This window comes from Protomyctophum bolini (genome assembly GCF_963924005.1).
Source record: "Protomyctophum bolini genome assembly, chromosome: 22".
Taxonomy (NCBI): Eukaryota; Metazoa; Chordata; class Actinopteri; order Myctophiformes; family Myctophidae; genus Protomyctophum; species Protomyctophum bolini.
In genome coordinates, this window is record NC_137883.1 from 32,804,169 (window position 1) to 32,829,090 (window position 24,922).

Genomic DNA, 24,922 nt, shown 5'->3' on the forward strand with positions numbered 1-24,922 from the left:
ATATTATTCAATACTGTCAGACATATATTATCCAGATACTCATTAAATGTACATAATATCCTTATCATATAGTTTGTGAATATCAGTCTCCAGTAGGAGTCCCAATGGAGAGTGTTTGGTAGGAACTACTCCTTTGAGGTTTTTAAGGTTTATAATAAACCAGCGATTTTTAGGCACCATATATGTAAAGAATCCCAGAAAACAGCAGGTATACTGGCACTCTGATTTATGTTGAATCACAATTAAAGACTGTTCTGTTTCCCACTGCATTTGATTGAGTTTGACTTTTTCTCTTCTGCGCTGTAATGTTTTGTTATTTTTATTTATTTTGTTTCAGTTATTTGTTTCCTGATTTACCAATAACTAAATAATCGTGTTTTCTATATTATATGCTTTGACTCTGACAGTGTCTGTTATTTGGGATTAATGCTGACTCCTGCATTTACTTTACTCACATTCACATAGACTGATAGGATGTACTTATAGTCATACATCAATGTATTATAATTTGGATATAGTTTAGATTAATTAAATGTGAAGCTTGCAAAGCAATCTCACAGTTAGCAGTTTATTTCTAGAATGTTGCACAGAGCATGGCATGGGGTGTACAAACGGTAGGTACCTTGTTGAATGGTTGCAGTCCATGCAGTGACGTCAGAGCGATGCACTTTGAGGTTCAACGTGAACGGAGGCGGCTGCTCATAGTATGCTTCAAAGAAGCCGCAGAACAGAAGGCTTTGCTGCACACACACAGACACATCATATTAAATCATTAAATTAATGTATATCACACATTTGACATTCATCATGAATAAATACATAGGCTACTTAAATCACTTACATTTAGTTTTAGTCAATGTTTTAGTTAAAGTAATACAATGAATGCGTTAGAAAACAATATCCTACAATGATTATGATTGGGGTCCTTCATATCAAATTCATGGGGGAAACATCTACTGAACAAACACAGATACTAAAATCATGGTGACAGCTTTTATTAATCAAATAAAAGGTGGTTTGGTTACTAGTGTTAGATTTGTATTGTAATATTATTCTCAAGCGTGAGATGAATACCAGTTAACATGTAATCACAGTTTGAACCGTCTGTCACAGGAAACAAAAATATATAAGCTTACATGTATGACATGAATAGATTGAATTGAGTTTAAATCAATATAAATTTGTATACAATATCATATGTAAACTAGTTGAGATGACCCCAATATAGATGAAACAAATGTTTCCATGTATAGATTAATTGAAAGTATACTTAACATATTTGAACGGACTGTTATTTTTAGTACTACTCCTCATTCACTGAGTCAATAGTTTCACTGGAGAGAAACCATATGGATGTGATCAGTGTGGACAACACTTCTCTGTATTGTCAGAGCAACACAACCTGAACAATGACCTAAAGACTTAAAGTTGTCCAGGTTTCCCAGGTTTACACAAATACAGTTGTTGCTGTTATTGTGTCTCTGTTGTTAATAATGTAATCATGAATATAGGATATGATTATTATAAGGATATCCTGACTTATCCTGATCATGAATTAATAATACTGTATGGACACATGTTTCTGCACACAGGCCTACACATTACACAATGGGCTATGAGACTAAGAGGATTTGACAATATACTAATGTGTTGTTAGGCCTTGTCCAGTTTTGTACAGAAACCAGACCACTGTCTTCTATACTAAAGTGGAAACAAATTTAACTTACATTGCACCTTAATACAATAATAATAAAAGTACAGGGGATGTGGTAGTATACTGGTAAAAGACAAGATATGAAGGCTTGTGTACTATTTATGAAGACTGGCTGCAATCATTTTAGGGGTGAGTGGCAGTTTGTGTTTTGGAAAACAAATAGACCCAACTGTTTTTCTTTGTAAGACACTGGGATGTAAATCACACTATGAGCAGTTGTTTCTTCACCAGAGCTGGTTCTACTTGGTTCTGATGTTACTGAAATAATGTAGAGCAATCCTCTTTGACTCTGCTGCATTACTTAATATCCACTTATATTATTCAATACTGTTAGACAAATATTATTCAGATACTCATTGCATGTACATAATATCCTTACCATATATTTGTGAACATCAGTCTCCAGTAGGAGTCCCAATGTAGGTATGCTGGCACTCTGATTTATGTTGAATCACAATAATTAAAGACTGTTCTGTTTCCCACTGCATTTGATTGAGTTTGACTTTTTCTCTTCTGCGCTGTAATGTTTTGTTATTTTTATTTATTTTGTTTCAGTTATTTGTTTCCTGATTTACCAATAACTAAATAATCGTGTTTTCTATATTATATGCTTTGACTCTGACAGTGTCTGTTATTTGGGATTAATGCTGACTCCTGCATTTACTTTACTCACATTCACATAGACTGATAGGATGTACTTATAGTCATACATCAATGTATTATAATTTGGATATAGTTTAGATTAATTAAATATGAAGCTTGCAAAGCAATCTCACAGTTAGCAGTTTATTTCTAGAATGTTGCACAGAGCATGGCATGGGGTGTACAAACGGTAGGTACCTTGTTGAATGGTTGCAGTCCATGCAGTGACGTCAGAGCGATGCACTTTGAGGTTCAACGTGAACGGAGGCGGCTGCTCATAGTATGCTTCAAAGAAGCCGCAGAACAGAAGGCTTTGCTGCACACACACAGACACATCATATTAAATCATTAAATTAATGTATATCACACATTTGACATTCATCATGAATAAATACATAGGCTACTTACATCACTTACATTTAGTTTTAGTCAATGTTTTAGTTAAAGTAATACAATGAATGCGTTAGAAAACAATATCCTACAATGATTATGATTGGGGTCCTTCATATCAAATTCATGGGGGAAACATCTACTGAACAAACACAGATACTAAAATCATGGTGACAGCTTTTATTAATCAAATAAAAGGTGGTTTGGTTACTAGTGTTAGATTTGTATTGTAATATTATTCTCAAGCGTGAGATGAATACCAGTTAACATGTAATCACAGTTTGAACCGTCTGTCACAGGAAACAAAAATATATAAGCTTACATGTATGACATGAATAGATTGAATTGAGTTTAAATCAATATAAATTTGTATACAATATCATATGTAAACTAGTTGAGATGACCCCAATATAGATGAAACAAATGTTTCCATGTATAGATTAATTGAAAGTATACTTAACATATTTGAACGGACTGTTATTTTTAGTACTACTCCTCATTCACTGAGTCAATAGTTTCACTGGAGAGAAACCATATGGATGTGATCAGTGTGGACAACACTTCTCTGTATTGTCAGAGCAACACAACCTGAACAATGACCTAAAGACTTAAAGTTGTCCAGGTTTCCCAGGTTTACACAAATACAGTTGTTGCTGTTATTGTGTCTCTGTTGTTAATAATGTAATCATAAATATAGGATATGATTATTATAAGGATATCCTGACTTATCCTGATCATGAATTAATAATACTGTATGGACACATGTTTCTGCACACAGGCCTACACATTACACAATGGGCTATGAGACTAAGAGGATTTGACAATATACTAATGTGTTGTTAGGCCTTGTCCAGTTTTGTACAGAAACCAGACCACTGTCTTCTATACTAAAGTGGAAACAAATTTAACTTACATTGCACCTTAATACAATAATAATAAAAGTACAGGGGATGTGGTAGTATACTGGTAAAAGACAAGATATGAAGGCTTGTGTACTATTTATGAAGACTGGCTGCAATCATTTTAGGGGTGAGTGGCAGTTTGTGTTTTGGAAAACAAATAGACCCAACTGTTTTTCTTTGTAAGACACTGGGATGTAAATCACACTATGAGCAGTTGTTTCTTCACCAGAGCTGGTTCTACTTGGTTCTGATGTTACTGAAATAATGTAGAGCAATCCTCTTTGACTCTGCTGCATTACTTAATATCCACTTATTCAATACTGTCAGACATATATTATCCAGATACTCATTAAATGTACATAATATCCTTATCATATAGTTTGTGAATATCAGTCTCCAGTAGGAGTCCCAATGGAGAGTGTTTGGTAGGAACTACTCCTTTGAGGTTTTTAAGGTTTATAATAAACCAGCGATTTTTAGGCACCATATATGTAAAGAATCCCAGAAAACAGCAGGTATACTGGCACTCTGATTTATGTTGAATCACAATTAAAGACTGTTCTGTTTCCCACTGCATTTGATTGAGTTTGACTTTTTCTCTTCTGCGCTGTAATGTTTTGTTATTTTTATTTATTTTGTTTCAGTTATTTGTTTCCTGATTTACCAATAACTAAATAATCGTGTTTTCTATATTATATGCTTTGACTCTGACAGTGTCTGTTATTTGGGATTAATGCTGACTCCTGCATTTACTTTACTCACATTCACATAGACTGATAGGATGTACTTATAGTCATACATCAATGTATTATAATTTGGATATAGTTTAGATTAATTAAATGTGAAGCTTGCAAAGCAATCTCACAGTTAGCAGTTTATTTCTAGAATGTTGCACAGAGCATGGCATGGGGTGTACAAACGGTAGGTACCTTGTTGAATGGTTGCAGTCCATGCAGTGACGTCAGAGCGATGCACTTTGAGGTTCAACGTGAACGGAGGCGGCTGCTCATAGTATGCTTCAAAGAAGCCGCAGAACAGAAGGCTTTGCTGCACACACACAGACACATCATATTAAATCATTAAATTAATGTATATCACACATTTGACATTCATCATGAATAAATACATAGGCTACTTACATCACTTACATTTAGTTTTAGTCAATGTTTTAGTTAAAGTAATACAATGAATGCGTTAGAAAACAATATCCTACAATGATTATGATTGGGGTCCTTCATATCAAATTCATGGGGGAAACATCTACTGAACAAACACAGATACTAAAATCATGGTGACAGCTTTTATTAATCAAATAAAAGGTGGTTTGGTTACTAGTGTTAGATTTGTATTGTAATATTATTCTCAAGCGTGAGATGAATACCAGTTAACATGTAATCACAGTTTGAACCGTCTGTCACAGGAAACAAAAATATATAAGCTTACATGTATGACATGAATAGATTGAATTGAGTTTAAATCAATATAAATTTGTATACAATATCATATGTAAACTAGTTGAGATGACCCCAATATAGATGAAACAAATGTTTCCATGTATAGATTAATTGAAAGTATACTTAACATATTTGAACGGACTGTTATTTTTAGTACTACTCCTCATTCACTGAGTCAAACGTTTCACTGGAGAGAAACCATATGGATGTGATCAGTGTGGACAACACTTCTCTGTATTGTCAGAGCAACACAACCTGAACAATGACCTAAAGACTTAAAGTTGTCCAGGTTTCCCAGGTTTACACAAATACAGTTGTTGCTGTTATTGTGTCTCTGTTGTTAATAATGTAATCATGAATATAGGATATGATTATTATAAGGATATCCCGACTTATCCTGATCATGAATTAATAATACTGTATGGACACATGTTTCTGCACACAGGCCTACACATTACACAATGGGCTATGAGACTAAGAGGATTTGACAATATACTAATGTGTTGTTAGGCCTTGTCCAGTTTTGTACAGAAACCAGACCACTGTCTTCTATACTAAAGTGGAAACAAATTTAACTTACATTGCACCTTAATACAATAATAATAAAAGTACAGGGGATGTGGTAGTATACTGGTAAAAGACAAGATATGAAGGCTTGTGTACTATTTATGAAGACTGGCTGCAATCATTTTAGGGGTGAGTGGCAGTTTGTGTTTTGGAAAACAAATAGACCCAACTGTTTTTCTTTGTAAGACACTGGGATGTAAATCACACTATGAGCAGTTGTTTCTTCACCAGAGCTGGTTCTACTTGGTTCTGATGTTACTGAAATAATGTAGAGCAATCCTCTTTGACTCTGCTGCATTACTTAATATCCACTTATATTATTCAATACTGTTAGACAAATATTATTCAGATACTCATTGCATGTACATAATATCCTTACCATATATTTGTGAACATCAGTCTCCAGTAGGAGTCCCAATGTAGGTATGCTGGCACTCTGATTTATGTTGAATCACAATAATTAAAGACTGTTCTGTTTCCCACTGCATTTGATTGAGTTTGACTTTTTCTCTTCTGCGCTGTAATGTTTTGTTATTTTTATTTATTTTGTTTCAGTTATTTGTTTCCTGATTTACCAAAAACTAAATAATCGTGTTTTCTATATTATATGCTTTGACTCTGACAGTGTCTGTTATTTGGGATTAATGCTGACTCCTGCATTTACTTTACTCACATTCACATAGACTGATAGGATGTACTTATAGTCATACATCAATGTATTATAATTTGGATATAGTTTAGATTAATTAAATATGAAGCTTGCAAAGCAATCTCACAGTTAGCAGTTTATTTCTAGAATGTTGCACAGAGCATGGCATGGGGTGTACAAACGGTAGGTACCTTGTTGAATGGTTGCAGTCCATGCAGTGACGTCAGAGCGATGCACTTTGAGGTTCAACGTGAACGGAGGCGGCTGCTCATAGTATGCTTCAAAGAAGCCGCAGAACAGAAGGCTTTGCTGCACACACACAGACACATCATATTAAATCATTAAATTAATGTATATCACACATTTGACATTCATCATGAATAAATACATAGGCTACTTACATCACTTACATTTAGTTTTAGTCAATGTTTTAGTTAAAGTAATACAATGAATGCGTTAGAAAACAATATCCTACAATGATTATGATTGGGGTCCTTCATATCAAATTCATGGGGGAAACATCTACTGAACAAACACAGATACTAAAATCATGGTGACAGCTTTTATTAATCAAATAAAAGGTGGTTTGGTTACTAGTGTTAGATTTGTATTGTAATATTATTCTCAAGCGTGAGATGAATACCAGTTAACATGTAATCACAGTTTGAACCGTCTGTCACAGGAAACAAAAATATATAAGCTTACATGTATGACATGAATAGATTGAATTGAAGCGCATGCACCAACATGTTGTACTTTGTTTTAGTTTAAATTTGTATACAATATCATATGTAAACTAGTTGAGATGACCCCAATATAGATGAAACAAATGTTTCCATGTATAGATTAATTGAAAGTATACTTAACATATTTGAACGGACTGTTATTTTTAGTACTACTCCTCATTCACTGAGTCAAACGTTTCACTGGAGAGAAACCATATGGATGTGATCAGTGTGGACAACACTTCTCTGTATTGTCAGAGCAACACAACCTGAACAATGACCTAAAGACTTAAAGTTGTCCAGGTTTCCCAGGTTTACACAAATACAGTTGTTGCTGTTATTGTGTCTCTGTTGTTAATAATGTAATCATGAATATAGGATATGATTATTATAAGGATATCCCGACTTATCCTGATCATGAATTAATAATACTGTATGGACACATGTTTCTGCACACAGGCCTACACATTACACAATGGGCTATGAGACTAAGAGGATTTGACAATATACTAATGTGTTGTTAGGCCTTGTCCAGTTTTGTACAGAAACCAGACCACTGTCTTCTATACTAAAGTGGAAACAAATTTAACACCTTAATACAATAATAATAAAAGTACAGGGGATGTGGTAATATACTGGTAAAAGACAAGATATGAAGGCTTGTGTACTATTTATGAAGACTGGCTGCAATCATTTTAGGGGTGAGTGGCAGTTTGTGTTTTGGAAAACAAATAGACCCAACTGTTTTTCTTTGTAAGACACTGGGATGTAAATCACACTATGAGCAGTTGTTTCTTCACCAGAGCTGGTTCTACTTGGTTCTGATGTTACTGAAATAATGTAGAGCAATCCTCTTTGACTCTGCTGCATTACTTAACATCCACTTATATTATTCAATACTGTTAGACAAATATTATTCAGATACTCATTGCATGTACATAATATCCTTACCATATATTTGTGAACATCAGTCTCCTGTAGGAGTCCCAATGTAGGTATGCTGGCACTCTGATTTATGTTGAATCACAATAATTAAAGACTGTTCTGTTTCCCACTGCATTTGATTGAGTTTGACTTTTTCTCTTCTGCGCTGTAATGTTTTGTTATTTTTATTTATTTTGTTTCAGTTATTTGTTTCCTGATTTACCAATAACTAAATAATCGTGTTTTCTATATTATATGCTTTGACTCTGACAGTGTCTGTTATTTGGGATTAATGCTGACTCCTGCATTTACTTTACTCACATTCACATAGACTGATAGGATGTACTTATAGTCATACATCAATGTATTATAATTTGGATATAGTTTAGATTAATTAAATATGAAGCTTGCAAAGCAATCTCACAGTTAGCAGTTTATTTCTAGAATGTTGCACAGAGCATGGCATGGGGTGTACAAACGGTAGGTACCTTGTTGAATGGTTGCAGTCCATGCAGTGACGTCAGAGCGATGCACTTTGAGGTTCAACGTGAACGGAGGCGGCTGCTCATAGTATGCTTCAAAGAAGCCGCAGAACAGAAGGCTTTGCTGCACACACACAGACACATCATATTAAATCATTAAATTAATGTATATCACACATTTGACATTCATCATGAATAAATACATAGGCTACTTACATCACTTACATTTAGTTTTAGTCAATGTTTTAGTTAAAGTAATACAATGAATGCGTTAGAAAACAATATCCTACAATGATTATGATTGGGGTCCTTCATATCAAATTCATGGGGGAAACATCTACTGAACAAACACAGATACTAAAATCATGGTGACAGCTTTTATTAATCAAATAAAAGGTGGTTTGGTTACTAGTGTTAGATTTGTATTGTAATATTATTCTCAAGCGTGAGATGAATACCAGTTAACATGTAATCACAGTTTGAACCGTCTGTCACAGGAAACAAAAATATATAAGCTTACATGTATGACATGAATAGATTGAATTGAAGCGCATGCACCAACATGTTGTACTTTGTTTTAGTTTAAATTTGTATACAATATCATATGTAAACTAGTTGAGATGACCCCAATATAGATGAAACAAATGTTTCCATGTATAGATTAATTGAAAGTATACTTAACATATTTGAACGGACTGTTATTTTTAGTACTACTCCTCATTCACTGAGTCAAACGTTTCACTGGAGAGAAACCATATGGATGTGATCAGTGTGGACAACACTTCTCTGTATTGTCAGAGCAACACAACCTGAACAATGACCTAAAGACTTAAAGTTGTCCATGTTTCCCAGGTTTACACAAATACAGTTGTTGCTGTTATTGTGTCTCTGTTGTTAATAATGTAATCATGAATATAGGATATGATTATTATAAGGATATCCCGACTTATCCTGATCATGAATTAATAATACTGTATGGACACATGTTTCTGCACACAGGCCTACACATTACACAATGGGCTATGAGACTAAGAGGATTTGACAATATACTAATGTGTTGTTAGGCCTTGTCCAGTTTTGTACAGAAACCAGACCACTGTCTTCTATACTAAAGTGGAAACAAATTTAACTTACATTGCACCTTAATACAATAATAATAAAAGTACAGGGGATGTGGTAGTATACTGGTAAAAGACAAGATATGAAGGCTTGTGTACTATTTATGAAGACTGGCTGCAATCATTTTAGGGGTGAGTGGCAGTTTGTGTTTTGGAAAACAAATAGACCCAACTGTTTTTCTTTGTAAGACACTGGGATGTAAATCACACTATGAGCAGTTGTTTCTTCACCAGAGCTGGTTCTACTTGGTTCTGATGTTACTGAAATAATGTAGAGCAATCCTCTTTGACTCTGCTGCATTACTTAACATCCACTTATATTATTCAATACTGTTAGACAAATATTATTCAGATACTCATTGCATGTACATAATATCCTTACCATATATTTGTGAACATCAGTCTCCAGTAGGAGTCCCAATGTAGGTATGCTGGCACTCTGATTTATGTTGAATCACAATAATTAAAGACTGTTCTGTTTCCCACTGCATTTGATTGAGTTTGACTTTTTCTCTTCTGCGCTGTAATGTTTTGTTATTTTTATTTATTTTGTTTCAGTTATTTGTTTCCTGATTTACCAATAACTAAATAATCGTGTTTTCTATATTATATGCTTTGACTCTGACAGTGTCTGTTATTTGGGATTAATGCTGACTCCTGCATTTACTTTACTCACATTCACATAGACTGATAGGATGTACTTATAGTCATACATCAATGTATTATAATTTGGATATTGTTTAGATTAATTAAATGTGAAGCTTGCAAAGCAATCTCACAGTTAGCAGTTTATTTCTAGAATGTTGCACAGAGCATGGCATGGGGTGTACAAACGGTAGGTACCTTGTTGAATGGTTGCAGTCCATGCAGTGACGTCAGAGCGATGCACTTTGAGGTTCAACGTGAACGGAGGCGGCTGCTCATAGTATGCTTCAAAGAAGCCGCAGAACAGAAGGCTTTGCTGCACACACACAGACACATCATATTAAATCATTAAATTAATGTATATCACACATTTGACATTCATCATGAATAAATACATAGGCTACTTACATCACTTACATTTAGTTTTAGTCAATGTTTTAGTTAAAGTAATACAATGAATGCGTTAGAAAACAATATCCTACAATGATTATGATTGGGGTCCTTCATATCAAATTCATGGGGGAAACATCTACTGAACAAACACAGATACTAAAATCATGGTGACAGCTTTTATTAATCAAATAAAAGGTGGTTTGGTTACTAGTGTTAGATTTGTATTGTAATATTATTCTCAAGCGTGAGATGAATACCAGTTAACATGTAATCACAGTTTGAACCGTCTGTCACAGGAAACAAAAATATATAAGCTTACATGTATGACATGAATAGATTGAATTGAAGCGCATGCACCAACATGTTGTACTTTGTTTTAGTTTAAATTTGTATACAATATCATATATAAGCTAGTTGAGATGACCCCAATATAGATGAAACAAATGTTTCCATGTATAGATTAATTGAAAGTATACTTAACATATTTGAACGGACTGTTATTTTTAGTACTACTCCTCATTCACTGAGTCAATAGTGTAGCGGTTTGTTGGGGCGAGCTCGCGTCGGGGTGCCAGTCAGAGACCCAGTCTGACAAAAAAGGTTAAATAATAACAGCCCCAACAACCGTACAAGGGATAGATAAATACTAATAATAATAATATATCAACCCCTGAACAAACAGTAGACACACAAGAATACCAAACACAAGCATAAAGGAAAGACGCACACACAGAGGACTTCCTTCAAGTGAGCAGTGTATTGTAAACCAAACCCCAAATCAAATAATAAATGTTCAATGTTCCATGTTCCATGTTCCAGCACGCAAGCAACAATATCACAGTTTGAGAATGTCCCCCCCCCCCCCCCAAACAAAATAAAAGAACGAAACAAAGTCAGTCCGACGTCAGATAGTCACGGTCAGAGCGCTGTGTGTGCGATCGCTTACTGACAGGTGATGACGCGTTCCGTACGTTTCCTCATCATGCGATCCCGAGGACACCGTGTTGTCAGCGACATCAGCGCGAACCGGGCGTCGGACGAGCAGCACGCTCCGCCGGGGAAATCTTTATCCTTCCTTCTGGTGCGATGCTGATTAATCCCACTGTTCCCGAGGCCCCGTTTGTCTCTCACCAGCCAGAGGTAGGCTGCACACAGACACTATCCGCGGGCGTCCGAGGTGACAGCTGTCAAAGACGCCAGCTCACTTCCTCAAACTCGCTCCCGTGCCATTCATCCGTTTTTCTTAGGCCGTGACGTGACGTGCGTGCGTGTGCATGTGCGTGCGAGTGCACGTGCGTGCGTGTGCATGTGCGTAGGAGAGCGTTAAAGGCGCGGAGCGCCACACTTCCCCCCCCTTGGAGAAAAGCTGCAAAGGATTTGAGCTTGAGTTCCTCCTCTGCCGTCCTCTGCCTCACTGTCCGAACATTCAGCTGGTGAGAAGGCTTTCTCCGAGGCATGTGGACTAGACGGGAAGCCGGGGAACGATTCCTCGTCCGTTTCCTCTTCAAAGATCTCCCGGAGCCGTCTTCTCTCCAACATATCCCACTCGTGGGCCGTAGGAACTAGCTCAGAGGCAAGTTTTGTGGACGAGGCCGTTGGGCTAGTGGGGAAGCCCAAAAAGTCCCCGTCGTCGCTCTCCTCGTGGAATATGGCCATGACCTTCTCTCTCTCCAGTTTATCCACTTCCTGAGCAGTGGGCACTAGCGCAGAGGAAAGTTTGGTGGACGAAGTAGGGAAGCCCAAAAAGTCCTCGTCGTCACTCTCCTCATTGAATATGGCCATGACCTTCTCTCTCTCCAGCTTATCCACTTCCTGAGCCGTGGGGTAACAGGGCTTCAAGCGTGCCACATGCACCACCTTCCTATTTTCCCCACTGTCCTCCAGGACAACGTCAAAGTTGACCGGGCCCACCTGGGCCACAACGCGGTATGGCCCTAGCCACTTGGGAGCCAACTTGGCAGCAAAGGCTTTCTCTGCCTTGGATAGTGGATGGGATCGAAGCCATACCCGGTCTCTTTCCTGAAACTGCTGGTCTCTGTGAGTTTTGTCATAATTCCTTTTTTGTCTGATTCTGCTTTTTGTGAGGTTTTCCTGTGCAAATGTGGTGAGACCCTGAAGTTTGGTTATTGTTTTGTAGGCTGTAGAGTCAGGTGTCGCCCCTCTGGGTTGGAGCAGGACATCGGCAGGCCCGCGGAGGGTTCGCCCGAGGTTCAGTTCCGCTGGGGTGACTCCGGTGGATTCGTGGACTGCCGAGTTGAGAGCAAACCGGAATTCGGGTAGGTGTTTGTCCCAGAGCTTGTGATTCTCCCCTACGTAGGAGGCGATCATTTGTTTCAAGGTCCGGTTCACTCTCTCTGTCATGTTGGTTTGGGGGTGATAGGCGGAGGTTTTCTTGTGTTTCAGGCTCCATTTGTCACAGGTGGCTTTGAACAAGGAGGAGACAAACTGGCATCCCTGGTCAGACAAAATGTAGTTGGGGACCCCCCATCTGGTGAAGATTTCCTGAATGAGGGTTCGGGATACCGTCTCTGCTGTGGCTTTGCGAAGGGGAAATAATTCGACCCAACGGGTGTAGTAATCAACAAATACCAACAGGTAGACATTTCCTTTGGAACTCCTAGGAAAGGGACCCATCAAGTCCACACCCAGCATCTCCCAGGGGTGGTTCACGACCGTCTGTTGCAGCTTCCCAGCGACCTTGCGGCTCTCAGGTTTGTAGCGTTGACACACTTGACAGTTCTGTACATATGCTTTTACATCCAGGCTCATTCGTGGCCAGTAGACCAGGCCAAGCAACCTCTTGTAGGTCTTGTACCTGCCCAGGTGTCCAGCCAGTGGGTCCTCGTGGATCAGCTGAAACAGCTGCGAGCGGAGACTCTCAGGAATGAAGACTTGATAAATGGTTTTATGTGGCAGTTGTAACACTCTGTACACTTTGTCTTCCAATATGGTGTACTTTGCGGTCTCTGATAAAGTGATTTCTCCTTCATCCATCACAGTCTGATACAGCCGCTGGCAGTCTGCATCCTCCTGTTGTGCTCGCCAAATTTGTTCATCCGAGATGGGCAACTCCTTTCCCCCCTCCGCCTTGACTGACAGCAGGGTGGCACAGGCAGGTGGCAAGCTGATGGTTGGGGTGAAATCGAATGGAGCTCTGGATAAGGCATCAGGAACGATGTTGTACTTTCCTTTCCTGTATTCCACGGTGAAAGTGAACTCCTGCAAACGGAGAGCCCACCGAGTGAGCCGTGCATTGGGTCTCTGGCTCTTGAGCACCCACAGCAATGCTGCATGGTCTGTGACCACCGTGAAGACCCTTCCGTCCAGGTAGTAACGCCACCTTTCCAGAGCCCACACCACCGCCAAGCACTCTTTTTCCGTGGCCGAATAATTGCGCTCTGCCTTATTCAGACTCCTGCTGCCGTATGCCAGGACCTCTTCCGTGCCAAGCCCAGTTTTTTGAGCCAGCACCGCACCAAGGCCGACGTCGCTGGCATCGGTATAGATGACAAAAGGGAGGTCAAAGTTGGGATGGCCTAGGATGGGTGGGGAGACCAGACACTCTCGTAAGTGGTCGAAAGCCCCTTGGCACTGAGGGGTCCACTTGAACTTAACGCCTTTGCGTTTCAAGGCGTTCAGGGGTTCTGCTACCTGAGAGAAGTTTGGGACATAGCGATGGTACCAGCCCGACATACCCAGGAACCGCTGAACACCCTTGATGTTAGTTGGCACAGGGAACTCGTCCACCGCCTTGGTTTTTTCGGGGTCCACCTGAATTCCTGCCGCCGAGACCCAGTGACCCAGAAATTTGAGGGACGTTTGGAAGAAGTTGCATTTCTTCATGCTGACGGTCAACCTTGCCTCCCTGAGCTTCTGAAACACCCGCTGCAGGTCGCAGAAGTGCTGTTCCCAAGATGGTGAGTAGACTATTATGTCATCCAGGTATACAAAGCAAATATTGCGTTTCAGCTCTCCTAAGGTGAGTTCCATCAATCTCTGAAATGTTGCTGGCGCATTTTTCAGACCGAAGGGCATCACTTTAAACTCATACAGGCCAAAGGGACAGGTGAAGGCGGTTTTGTCCTTGCTGCACTCGTCCATGAGGCACTGCCAGTAGCCACTTTGAAGATCGATGGTGGAGAACACCACCGAGCCGGCCAGTGAGTCCAAGATCTCCTGTATGGTGGGGAGAGGGTAAGCATCGGTTTGTGACACTGCGTTGAGCTTTATGTAATTCACACAAAACCTGATTTTCCCATCTTTTTTAGGGATGAGGACCACCGGAGACGCCCAAGCCGAAGAAGAGGGTTCAATGATGTCGGCTGCTAGCATGTCATCGACTAGCTCCTTCATCACCTTCATTTTCACAGGGGAGACCCGGTACGACTTCTGTTTGATGGGCATCTCTTGTGTAAGGAAGATTTTGTGTTTGAGCACATTTGTTTGGCCCAGTGCAGAGGTGCACACATCCGCATTGCTCTGTAGAAGTTCAGACAGCTGCTTTTTGTCCTTCCCATCCAATTCTGCTTCCTCCACTGCCTTCTCCCACAGCTCTGCGTCCCGGGAGAGGGGAGGGACCTGTGTGGTCCGGCGTGGATCAATGGCTGTGTAAAAAGACAGCTGGTCCTTCTTCCCAGATTCCGTGAGGATCTCTGTCTCCTTTTCAAAACTGTAGAGTTTTTCCTCCCTCTTGTTCCTGAACCAGTAGGAATTCTGGCCAACATCGATCTGTAGGCCACTTAGGCTTAGATAGTCCAGACCAAGAACTGCAGGGAAGGCCAGGCTTTGGGCTGAAAGTACTACCACTGGAAGTGTGCAGGTATGGTTATGTAGGTCTACCACCACATCCTGCCATCCCAATGGCCATCTTTCTCCTCCATCTGCCAGATACAGGGGCTTTCCCTCCCAGGGTTGTAATTCCACGTCCTTCTTTTTAATGGCCCCCCATAGTTCTTCACTGAGAAGTGTGTAGGAAGATCCAGAATCCACCATAGCCCTGACCCTCACAGCACCAAGGGTTATGGGGACAGCCAGCTGGCGAGGGAAAGGTCTGGAGTTAAAGGGGAAAACCTGCTGTGGTGGCCGTTGATGTGTCACCGCATGCATTATGGGATTGCCGCTGGTGGATGGCCCAGATGAAGATGGCGGTTGGTCAGTAGACTTTGGATTTTTCCCTTTATTGGACACGAAGTTTGGGCAATTGTGGGGTGAATGTGATCCCTTACATCGCCAACAGTATGTTTGAGCAGCCGAGGACGATGTTTGTGGGGCAGTGGGGGGTGTAGTTACTGCAGCTTGCGGCTTGTTTACTGCCGGGACGTGTTTCCTGGTGGCCTCCTGGTGTAGCTGTTTCTCCTTGTCCTTCTCCAGTTGCTGTCCCAGCCTCACCAGAGCATCCACAGTCTTGACCCCGCTGCTTCTCAGCTGACTCGCCAGTGGCGGGTGAATGCTTTTAAATATGAGTTGGATGACTTTTCCCTCCGTAATATCTGTGTTCCACCGCCGGCGAGCTCGCGTCGGGGTGCCAGTCAGAGACCCAGTCTGACAAAAAAGGTTAAATAATAACAGCCCCAACAACCGTACAAGGGATAGATAAATACTAATAATAATAATATATCAACCCCTGAACAAACAGTAGACACACAAGAATACCAAACACAAGCATAAAGGAAAGACGCACACACAGAGGACTTCCTTCAAGTGAGCAGTGTATTGTAAACCAAACCCCAAATCAAATAATAAATGTTCAATGTTCCATGTTCCATGTTCCAGCACGCAAGCAACAATATCACAGTTTGAGAATGTCCCCCCCCCCCCCCCAAACAAAATAAAAGAACGAAACAAAGTCAGTCCGACGTCAGATAGTCACGGTCAGAGCGCTGTGTGTGCGATCGCTTACTGACAGGTGATGACGCGTTCCGTACGTTTCCTCATCATGCGATCCCGAGGACACCGTGTTGTCAGCGACATCAGCGCGAACCGGGCGTCGGACGAGCAGCACGCTCCGCCGGGGAAATCTTTATCCTTCCTTCTGGTGCGATGCTGATTAATCCCACTGTTCCCGAGGCCCCGTTTGTCTCTCACCAGCCAGAGGTAGGCTGCACACAGACACTATCCGCGGGCGTCCGAGGTGACAGCTGTCAAAGACGCCAGCTCACTTCCTCAAACTCGCTCCCGTGCCATTCATCCGTTTTTCTTAGGCCGTGACGTGACGTGCGTGCGTGTGCATGTGCGTGCGAGTGCACGTGCGTGCGTGTGCATGTGCGTAGGAGAGCGTTAAAGGCGCGGAGCGCCACAATAGTTTCACTGGAGAGAAACCATATGGATGTGATCAGTGTGGACAACACTTCTCTGTATTGTCAGAGCAACACAACCTGAACAATGACCTAAAGACTTAAAGTTGTCCATGTTTCCCAGGTTTACACAAATACAGTTGTTGCTGTTATTGTGTCTCTGTTGTTAATAATGTAATCATGAATATAGGATATGATTATTATAAGGATATCCCGACTTATCCTGATCATGAATTAATAATACTGTATGGACACATGTTTCTGCACACAGGCCTACACATTACACAATGGGCTATGAGACTAAGAGGATTTGACAATATACTAATGTGTTGTTAGGCCTTGTCCAGTTTTGTACAGAAACCAGACCACTGTCTTCTATACTAAAGTGGAAACAAATTTAACTTACATTGCACCTTAATACAATAATAATAAAAGTACAGGGGATGTGGTAGTATACTGGTAAAAGACAAGATATGAAGGCTTGTGTACTATTTATGAAGACTGGCTGCAATCATTTTAGGGGTGAGTGGCAGTTTGTGTTTTGGAAAACAAATAGACCCAACTGTTTTTCTTTGTAAGACACTGGGATGTAAATCACACTATGAGCAGTTGTTTCTTCACCAGAGCTGGTTCTACTTGGTTCTGATGTTACTGAAATAATGTAGAGCAATCCTCTTTGACTCTGCTGCATTACTTAATATCCACTTATATTATTCAATACTGTTAGACAAATATTATTCAGATACTCATTGCATGTACATAATATCCTTACCATATATTTGTGAACATCAGTCTCCAGTAGGAGTCCCAATGTAGGTATGCTGGCACTCTGATTTATGTTGAATCACAATAATTAAAGACTGTTCTGTTTCCCACTGCATTTGATTGAGTTTGACTTTTTCTCTTCTGCGCTGTAATGTTTTGTTATTTTTATTTATTTTGTTTCAGTTATTTGTTTCCTGATTTACCAATAACTAAATAATCGTGTTTTCTATATTATATGCTTTGACTCTGACAGTGTCTGTTATTTGGGATTAATGCTGACTCCTGCATTTACTTTACTCACATTCACATAGACTGATAGGATGTACTTATAGTCATACATCAATGTATTATAATTTGGATATAGTTTAGATTAATTAAATATGAAGCTTGCAAAGCAATCTCACAGTTAGCAGTTTATTTCTAGAATGTTGCACAGAGCATGGCATGGGGTGTACAAACGGTAGGTACCTTGTTGAATGGTTGCAGTCCATGCAGTGACGTCAGAGCGATGCACTTTGAGGTTCAACGTGAACGGAGGCGGCTGCTCATAGTATGCTTCAAAGAAGCCGCAGAACAGAAGGCTTTGCTGCACACACACAGACACATCATATTAAATCATTAAATTAATGTATATCACACATTTGACATTCATCATGAATAAATACATAGGCTACTTACATCACTTACATTTAGTTTTAGTCAATGTTTTAGTTAAAGTAATACAATGAATGCGTTAGAAAACAATATCCTACAATGATTATGATTGGGGTCCTTCATATCAAATTCATGGGGGAAACATCTACTGAACAAACACAGATACTAAAATCATGGTGACAGCTTTTATTAATCAAATAAAAGGTGGTTTGGTTACTAGTGTTAGATTTGTATTGTAATATTATTCTCAAGCGTGAGATGAATACCAGTTAACATGTAATCACAGTTTGAACCGTCTGTCACAGGAAACAAAAATATATAAGCTTACATGTATGACATGAATAGATTGAATTGAAGCGCATGCACCAACATGTTGTACTTTGTTTTAGTTTAAATTTGTATACAATATCATATGTAAACTAGTTGAGATGACCCCAATATAGATGAAACAAATGTTTCCATGTATAGATTAATTGAAAGTATACTTAACATATTTGAACGGACTGTTATTTTTAGTACTACTCCTCATTCACTGAGTCAAACGTTTCACTGGAGAGAAACCATATGGATGTGATCAGTGTGGACAACACTTCTCTGTATTGTCAGAGCAACACAACCTGAACAATGACCTAAAGACTTAAAGTTGTCCAGGTTTCCCAGGTTTACACAAATACAGTTGTTGCTGTTATTGTGTCTCTGTTGTTAATAATGTAATCATGAATATAGGATATGATTATTATAAGGATATCCCGACTTATCCTGATCATGAATTAATAATACTGTATGGACACATGTTTCTGCACACAGGCCTACACATTACACAATGGGCTATGAGACTAAGAGGATTTGACAATATACTAATGTGTTGTTAGGCCTTGTCCAGTTTTGTACAGAAACCAGACCACTGTCTTCTATACTAAAGTGGAAACAAATTTAACACCTTAATACAATAATAATAAAAGTACAGGGGATGTGGTAATATACTGGTAAAAGACAAGATATGAAGGCTTGTGTACTATTTATGAAGACTGGCTGCAATCATTTTAGGGGTGAGTGGCAGTTTGTGTTTTGGAAAACAAATAGACCCAACTGTTTTTCTTTGTAAGACACTGGGATGTAAATCACACTATGAGCAGTTGTTTCTTCACCAGAGCTGGTTCTACTTGGTTCTGATGTCACTGAAATAATGTAGAGCAATCCTCTTTGACTCTGCTGCATTACTTAATATCCACTTATATTATTCAATACTGTTAGACAAATATTATTCAGATACTCATTGCATGTACATAATATCCTTACCATATATTTGTGAACATCAGTCTCCAGTAGGAGTCCCAATGTAGGTATGCTGGCACTCTGATTTATGTTGAATCACAATAATTAAAGACTGTTCTGTTTCCCACTGCATTTGATTGAGTTTGACTTTTTCTCTTCTGCGCTGTAATGTTTTGTTATTTTTATTTATTTTGTTTCAGTTATTTGTTTCCTGATTTACCAATAACTAAATAATCGTGTTTTCTATATTATATGCTTTGACTCTGACAGTGTCTGTTATTTGGGATTAATGCTGACTCCTGCATTTACTTTACTCACATTCACATAGACTGATAGGATGTACTTATAGTCATACATCAATGTATTATAATTTGGATATAGTTTAGATTAATTAAATATGAAGCTTGCAAAGCAATCTCACAGTTAGCAGTTTATTTCTAGAATGTTGCACAGAGCATGGCATGGGGTGTACAAACGGTAGGTACCTTGTTGAATGGTTGCAGTCCATGCAGTGACGTCAGAGCGATGCACTTTGAGGTTCAACGTGAACGGAGGCGGCTGCTCATAGTATGCTTCAAAGAAGCCGCAGAACAGAAGGCTTTGCTGCACACACACAGACACATCATATTAAATCATTAAATTAATGTATATCACACATTTGACATTCATCATGAATAAATACATAGGCTACTTACATCACTTACATTTAGTTTTAGTCAATGTTTTAGTTAAAGTAATACAATGAATGCGTTAGAAAACAATATCCTACAATGATTATGATTGGGGTCCTTCATATCAAATTCATGGGGGAAACATCTACTGAACAAACACAGATACTAAAATCATGGTGACAGCTTTTATTAATCAAATAAAAGGTGGTTTGGTTACTAGTGTTAGATTTGTATTGTAATATTATTCTCAAGCGTGAGATGAATACCAGTTAATGTAAACGAAGTCCACACCCACAACACCAGAGGGAGTGCAACGAACCATGTGCAACCCATATTCGGCACAAACAAGGGACGAAAAAATTTTTCGCTCCTATATGCCACCAAAATGTGGAACGCCGTACCAACAGTCATTAAGACATGTGAATCCCTTGACTCCTTCAAAACCGCTCTCAAAGAGCACCTGTATACGGACGGCTGCAATTCGAAACTGGCCCCCGTAAAAATCAGAATGTGCGTGTGCGTGTGCGTGCGTGCATGTGTGTGTGTGTGTGTGTGTGTGTGTGTGTGTGTGTGTGTGTGTGTGCATGTGTGCGTGTGTGCGTGTGTGTCTCACCTGTCGCAGACCTCCAGCGTGTCGATCCAAAGTGTGATCTCTCTCGGCAGGCCGAGGTCGGCAGGTTTGAGCTCGCTCTCCTCTCCTCTGATGCACCTGAGAGTGGGGGGGGGGGGGGGGGAGAGGGGGGAGGGGTACAAAACCATTAACACACTGTCTGGAAACTCTGCACTGATTGGTTTCCACCATTGCCACAATTATAGTTCAAAAGTACAACTTATTTAATTTTGACGGCTTCAAACACTTCAAACCGGAACAGTCTCGGTTAGAGCCTCCCATCACTGGAACAGTCTCTGTCAGAGCCTCCCATCACTGGAACAGTCTCTGTCAGAGCCTCCCATCACTGGAACAGTCTCTGTCAGAGCCTCCCATCACTGGAACAGTCTCTGTTAGAGCCTCCCATCACTGGAACAGTCTCTGTCAGAGCCTCCCATCACTGGAACAGTCTCCCCACAGAACTGAGAGAGACCTCCAACTATATCTGACCTTCAAATTCAACCTGAAAAGGTGGCTAAAAACAACTCAAATCTATAATCAGGCAGTAACTATCTATCAGCACTATTTAGTATTTATCACCGGTGTCATTTCTCACTTCACTTTGCCGTTGTTCTGTCCCCTGTACCATGTCGATCTGTTCCTGTATTGTACTGTATTGTATTGTGTTTTTGTATGGACGTGGTGTTGGGTGCTTGGTCATAATTATGCACACATGGCATCAACGCATGGTGTTGTGTTCAGCACACTACACACTTTGTCCTTATTTTATCATTCATTTTTTTAAGAGCCTGCCCTGCAGGGACTACAGATGGAATTTAGCTTCGGCTAACTCTGGCCCGTTTACGTTGAGGTGAAAACTGACATGTTGATTAATGAGCTTTGTCCCTGTCAAAATAAATAAATATATATATAAAAATTGATGTTGTCTCACTGAGACGGACAGACGGACGGACGGACGGGCGGGCGGGCAGACAGACAGACAGACAGGCAGACAGGCAGGCAGACAGACAGACAGGCAGACAGTTTGCTTCTGCCGTTTGCTTACTTTGACTAACATCTCATTCTTCCACCACACATGTACTCACACTCACTCACACAAACATGCGTGCGTACGCACACTAATCTTCTCTGCCTGCAGCAGAGCATGAATACAAGCACACACCCACACACAAGCACGCTCGTATACACACATGTACACACGCGCGCAAGCATGTGCTATTCTCCTCGGCCTGTAGCCTAACATGTGCACGCATACACGCACACACACACACGCACGCATACACGCACACACGCACACACACACACACACACACACACACACACACACACACACACACACACGCAGAGAGAGAGTTCATTTTGACAGTAAAATTCAGCTTACTGCAGCTTACAATAGCAGATCTACAAGCTCACAGCGTGTTAAAATACTGACACTTACAATAGCAGATCTACAAGCTCACAGTGTGTTAAAATACTGCAGCTTACAATAGCAGATCTACAAGCTCACAGCGTGTTAAAATACCATAGCTTACAATAGCAGATCTACAAGCTCACAGCGTACCTTGGATCCAGATGACTTGATGATGTTGTCGTGGTGATCGTGTTTCTTGTCTTCCGACATCTAATAATAATAAATAAATAATAATAATTATAATTATTATATTTTTTTATAACATGGCTTGGTTGAATGCTTGATTCTGATTGGTCAATAGCTGAATTCAGTGGTGTGTTATATGTCTTGTTAACAGACCGCTGGCTATAATTAAACCCATTTAGGCAGGATGTCAACATTTTAAAAGTGTCTTCTAAATCCTAACAGTTTTCTGAAATACCTCATGTTTCTATATCAGTGGTTCTCAATATTTCATGTCAAGGACCCCAAATGTATCTGCAATTGGCCGTAATGGTCAGACAGACAGACCAATACAAATACAAAAATCATCTTTAAAATCAAGTTAAAAGAACACCTTATGTAAACCATACTGCAGTAACTCTGGGAAAATAATAATTCAAATATAATAATGTGTTGAAAGTGTTTTTTGCTATGTTTTTCTTTGTTTTTTTATTTCTTATTTTATATTTTATTTTCCTATGTTTTATTTTGAGTTTAGTGTTTTGTAAACAATTGTAAGTATTGCCTTTGGTAAATGTTAAATGTTTGTCTGTGTCGGACCCCAGGAAGACTAGCTTTTGTCAAGGCATCATTATAAACAATAAACAATAGACAGACAGACAGACAGACTGACAGACTGACAGAGTGACAGACAGGCAGGCAGGCAGGCAGGCAGACAGGCAGACAGACAGAGTGACAGGCAGGCAGGCACTAGGCAGACAGACAGACACAGACAGACAGACAGACAGGCAGGCAGGCAGGCAGGCAGGCAGGCAGGCAGACAGACAGACAGACAGACAGACAGACAGACAGACAGCATTAGCTCCTCCCTGTGTTGTGTGGACGGAGGAAGCTAATGCTAACCATGCTAGCTGTGTTAGTACTATAGATAAATAAACATTGTCAAAGTGACCGTACCGTGTTGTTGTTGTTGTTGTTGTTCAGCAGCGGAGCAGCGCCGCCAGCCGGAGACCAAGAGGAACTACACGCTGCTTTAGTGAACGAGTCTTAATCAATGCATTCATTAATGATTAAAGTTAATTAAAGTCATGAATGTTGTTTAGCACAATGTGCTGCTGCTGGACGTGACGTCACTGACAGGGCTGTGTGTTGCCAGGCTGTCAGGCCATCTGTGAGAGAAACAAGGAAAGCGGGTCTAGGAAAACAAAAAGATGCAACTATACCAGTGGTTCCCAAAGTGGGGCCTGGGGACCCCCAGGGGTCCTTGAGGGAGTTCCAGGGGGTCCCCAGATAAATGATAGTTTGGAACCAAATGGACCCTTATGGGTCTGGGATGTCAAACTCTAATACACGGTGGGCCAAAATAAAGAAATTGGTAGAAGTCAAGGGCCGGACTGTGTTTCAACACACAGGCACCGCGCTCAGGAGGAACGTCCCAGGCAAATAGCAAAAAAAGTAAATGCATTTAAAACTGAAAATGCATTATTATTATTATTAAGCTCAGTTTCCTGTTCTATGATCCTCACAAAGCAGGACTTGTAGTATTATGGTGGTCCGTGCAATACCAGAGGGCCAGTTCTAATACTAATTAACTCCTGGACTACTAAACCCGGAATAAACGGAATTAATCGAAAAATATAAACATGCCATAAACGGATTAAACGGAATTTATTGACTGTTATTTATTGGGGCTTCAAATGAGAAAAAATTAGCATTTTTTCGCTAATATCGCTAATGTTAGATGTAATCTACCAAAAAACGGCCGAAATCCGCGTGATCGTGCGCCATCGCGCACGCGCGCCGTCTCTATGTGCGTCGCTGTGAAAAATGTGATATTTTGCGATGTTTTGGGGTTGATTTGGGGTTAATATGACTTAGTAATGAAAAATATGGTATTATCCTAGCATCGACGAGATTCACCGCAGTGGCTTGGGTCAAACTAGTACCGGATGTTGATGATCATTTGAACCGGAAGTGACTCTCCTAGATTCCTCTATTTTTGTCAAAATCAGCATAATGGTGCATTCTCGCCATCTGGTGGCAATTCTGGAGAAGACACTAGGATCGCCAGTCTCATCAAAACGATATATTCAAACCATCAGATCTTTCTATTAATGTTAAAATGATGAATTAAAAATAAGCCAATTTGTTACCCAAACAAAAAAATTGGGGCTGGCAGTACAAGGGTATATCATCCCACGGGCCAAATATAATTCATTCACGGGCCTGATTTGGCCCCCGGGCCTTGAGTTTGACATATGTGCTTAAGAGTGTACAAATGGAACCAAATGGACCCTTCCGTATATTTCAAGCGGACATGGCAACGCCGGTCACGGACACTCAACTCTACTGCGCAGCCGCGGTGAGTGTAAACTTGAGTGTCACACACACACACACACACACACACACACACACACACACACACACACACACACACAGTGACACACACACACACACACACACACACACACTAAGC

The 24,922-nt window shown here is 40.1% G+C and overlaps 1 protein-coding gene across 1 annotated transcript in view; it reads right to left on the minus strand.

The window, feature by feature from the left end:
* Positions 1-23,557, minus strand: part of LOC308309909 (uncharacterized protein) — a 35,523-nt gene extending 11,966 nt beyond the window's left edge. Inside the window, exons 1-11 of the mRNA XM_080755883.1 lie at positions 23,404-23,557; positions 22,435-22,494; positions 20,877-20,972; positions 20,078-20,195; positions 18,132-18,249; positions 10,411-10,528; positions 8,456-8,573; positions 6,510-6,627; positions 4,578-4,695; positions 2,555-2,672; positions 623-740 (exon numbers count right to left, since the gene is read on the minus strand). Coding sequence (XP_080612009.1) covers positions 18,221-18,249; positions 20,078-20,195; positions 20,877-20,972; positions 22,435-22,494 — 303 coding nt within the window. The 5' untranslated portion in view covers positions 23,404-23,557 and the 3' untranslated portion in view covers positions 623-740; positions 2,555-2,672; positions 4,578-4,695; ... (2 more) ...; positions 10,411-10,528; positions 18,132-18,220. The remainder of the gene's footprint in view (positions 1-622; positions 741-2,554; positions 2,673-4,577; positions 4,696-6,509; positions 6,628-8,455; positions 8,574-10,410; positions 10,529-18,131; positions 18,250-20,077; positions 20,196-20,876; positions 20,973-22,434; positions 22,495-23,403) is intronic.
* Positions 23,558-24,922: the final 1,365 nt, after the last annotated feature.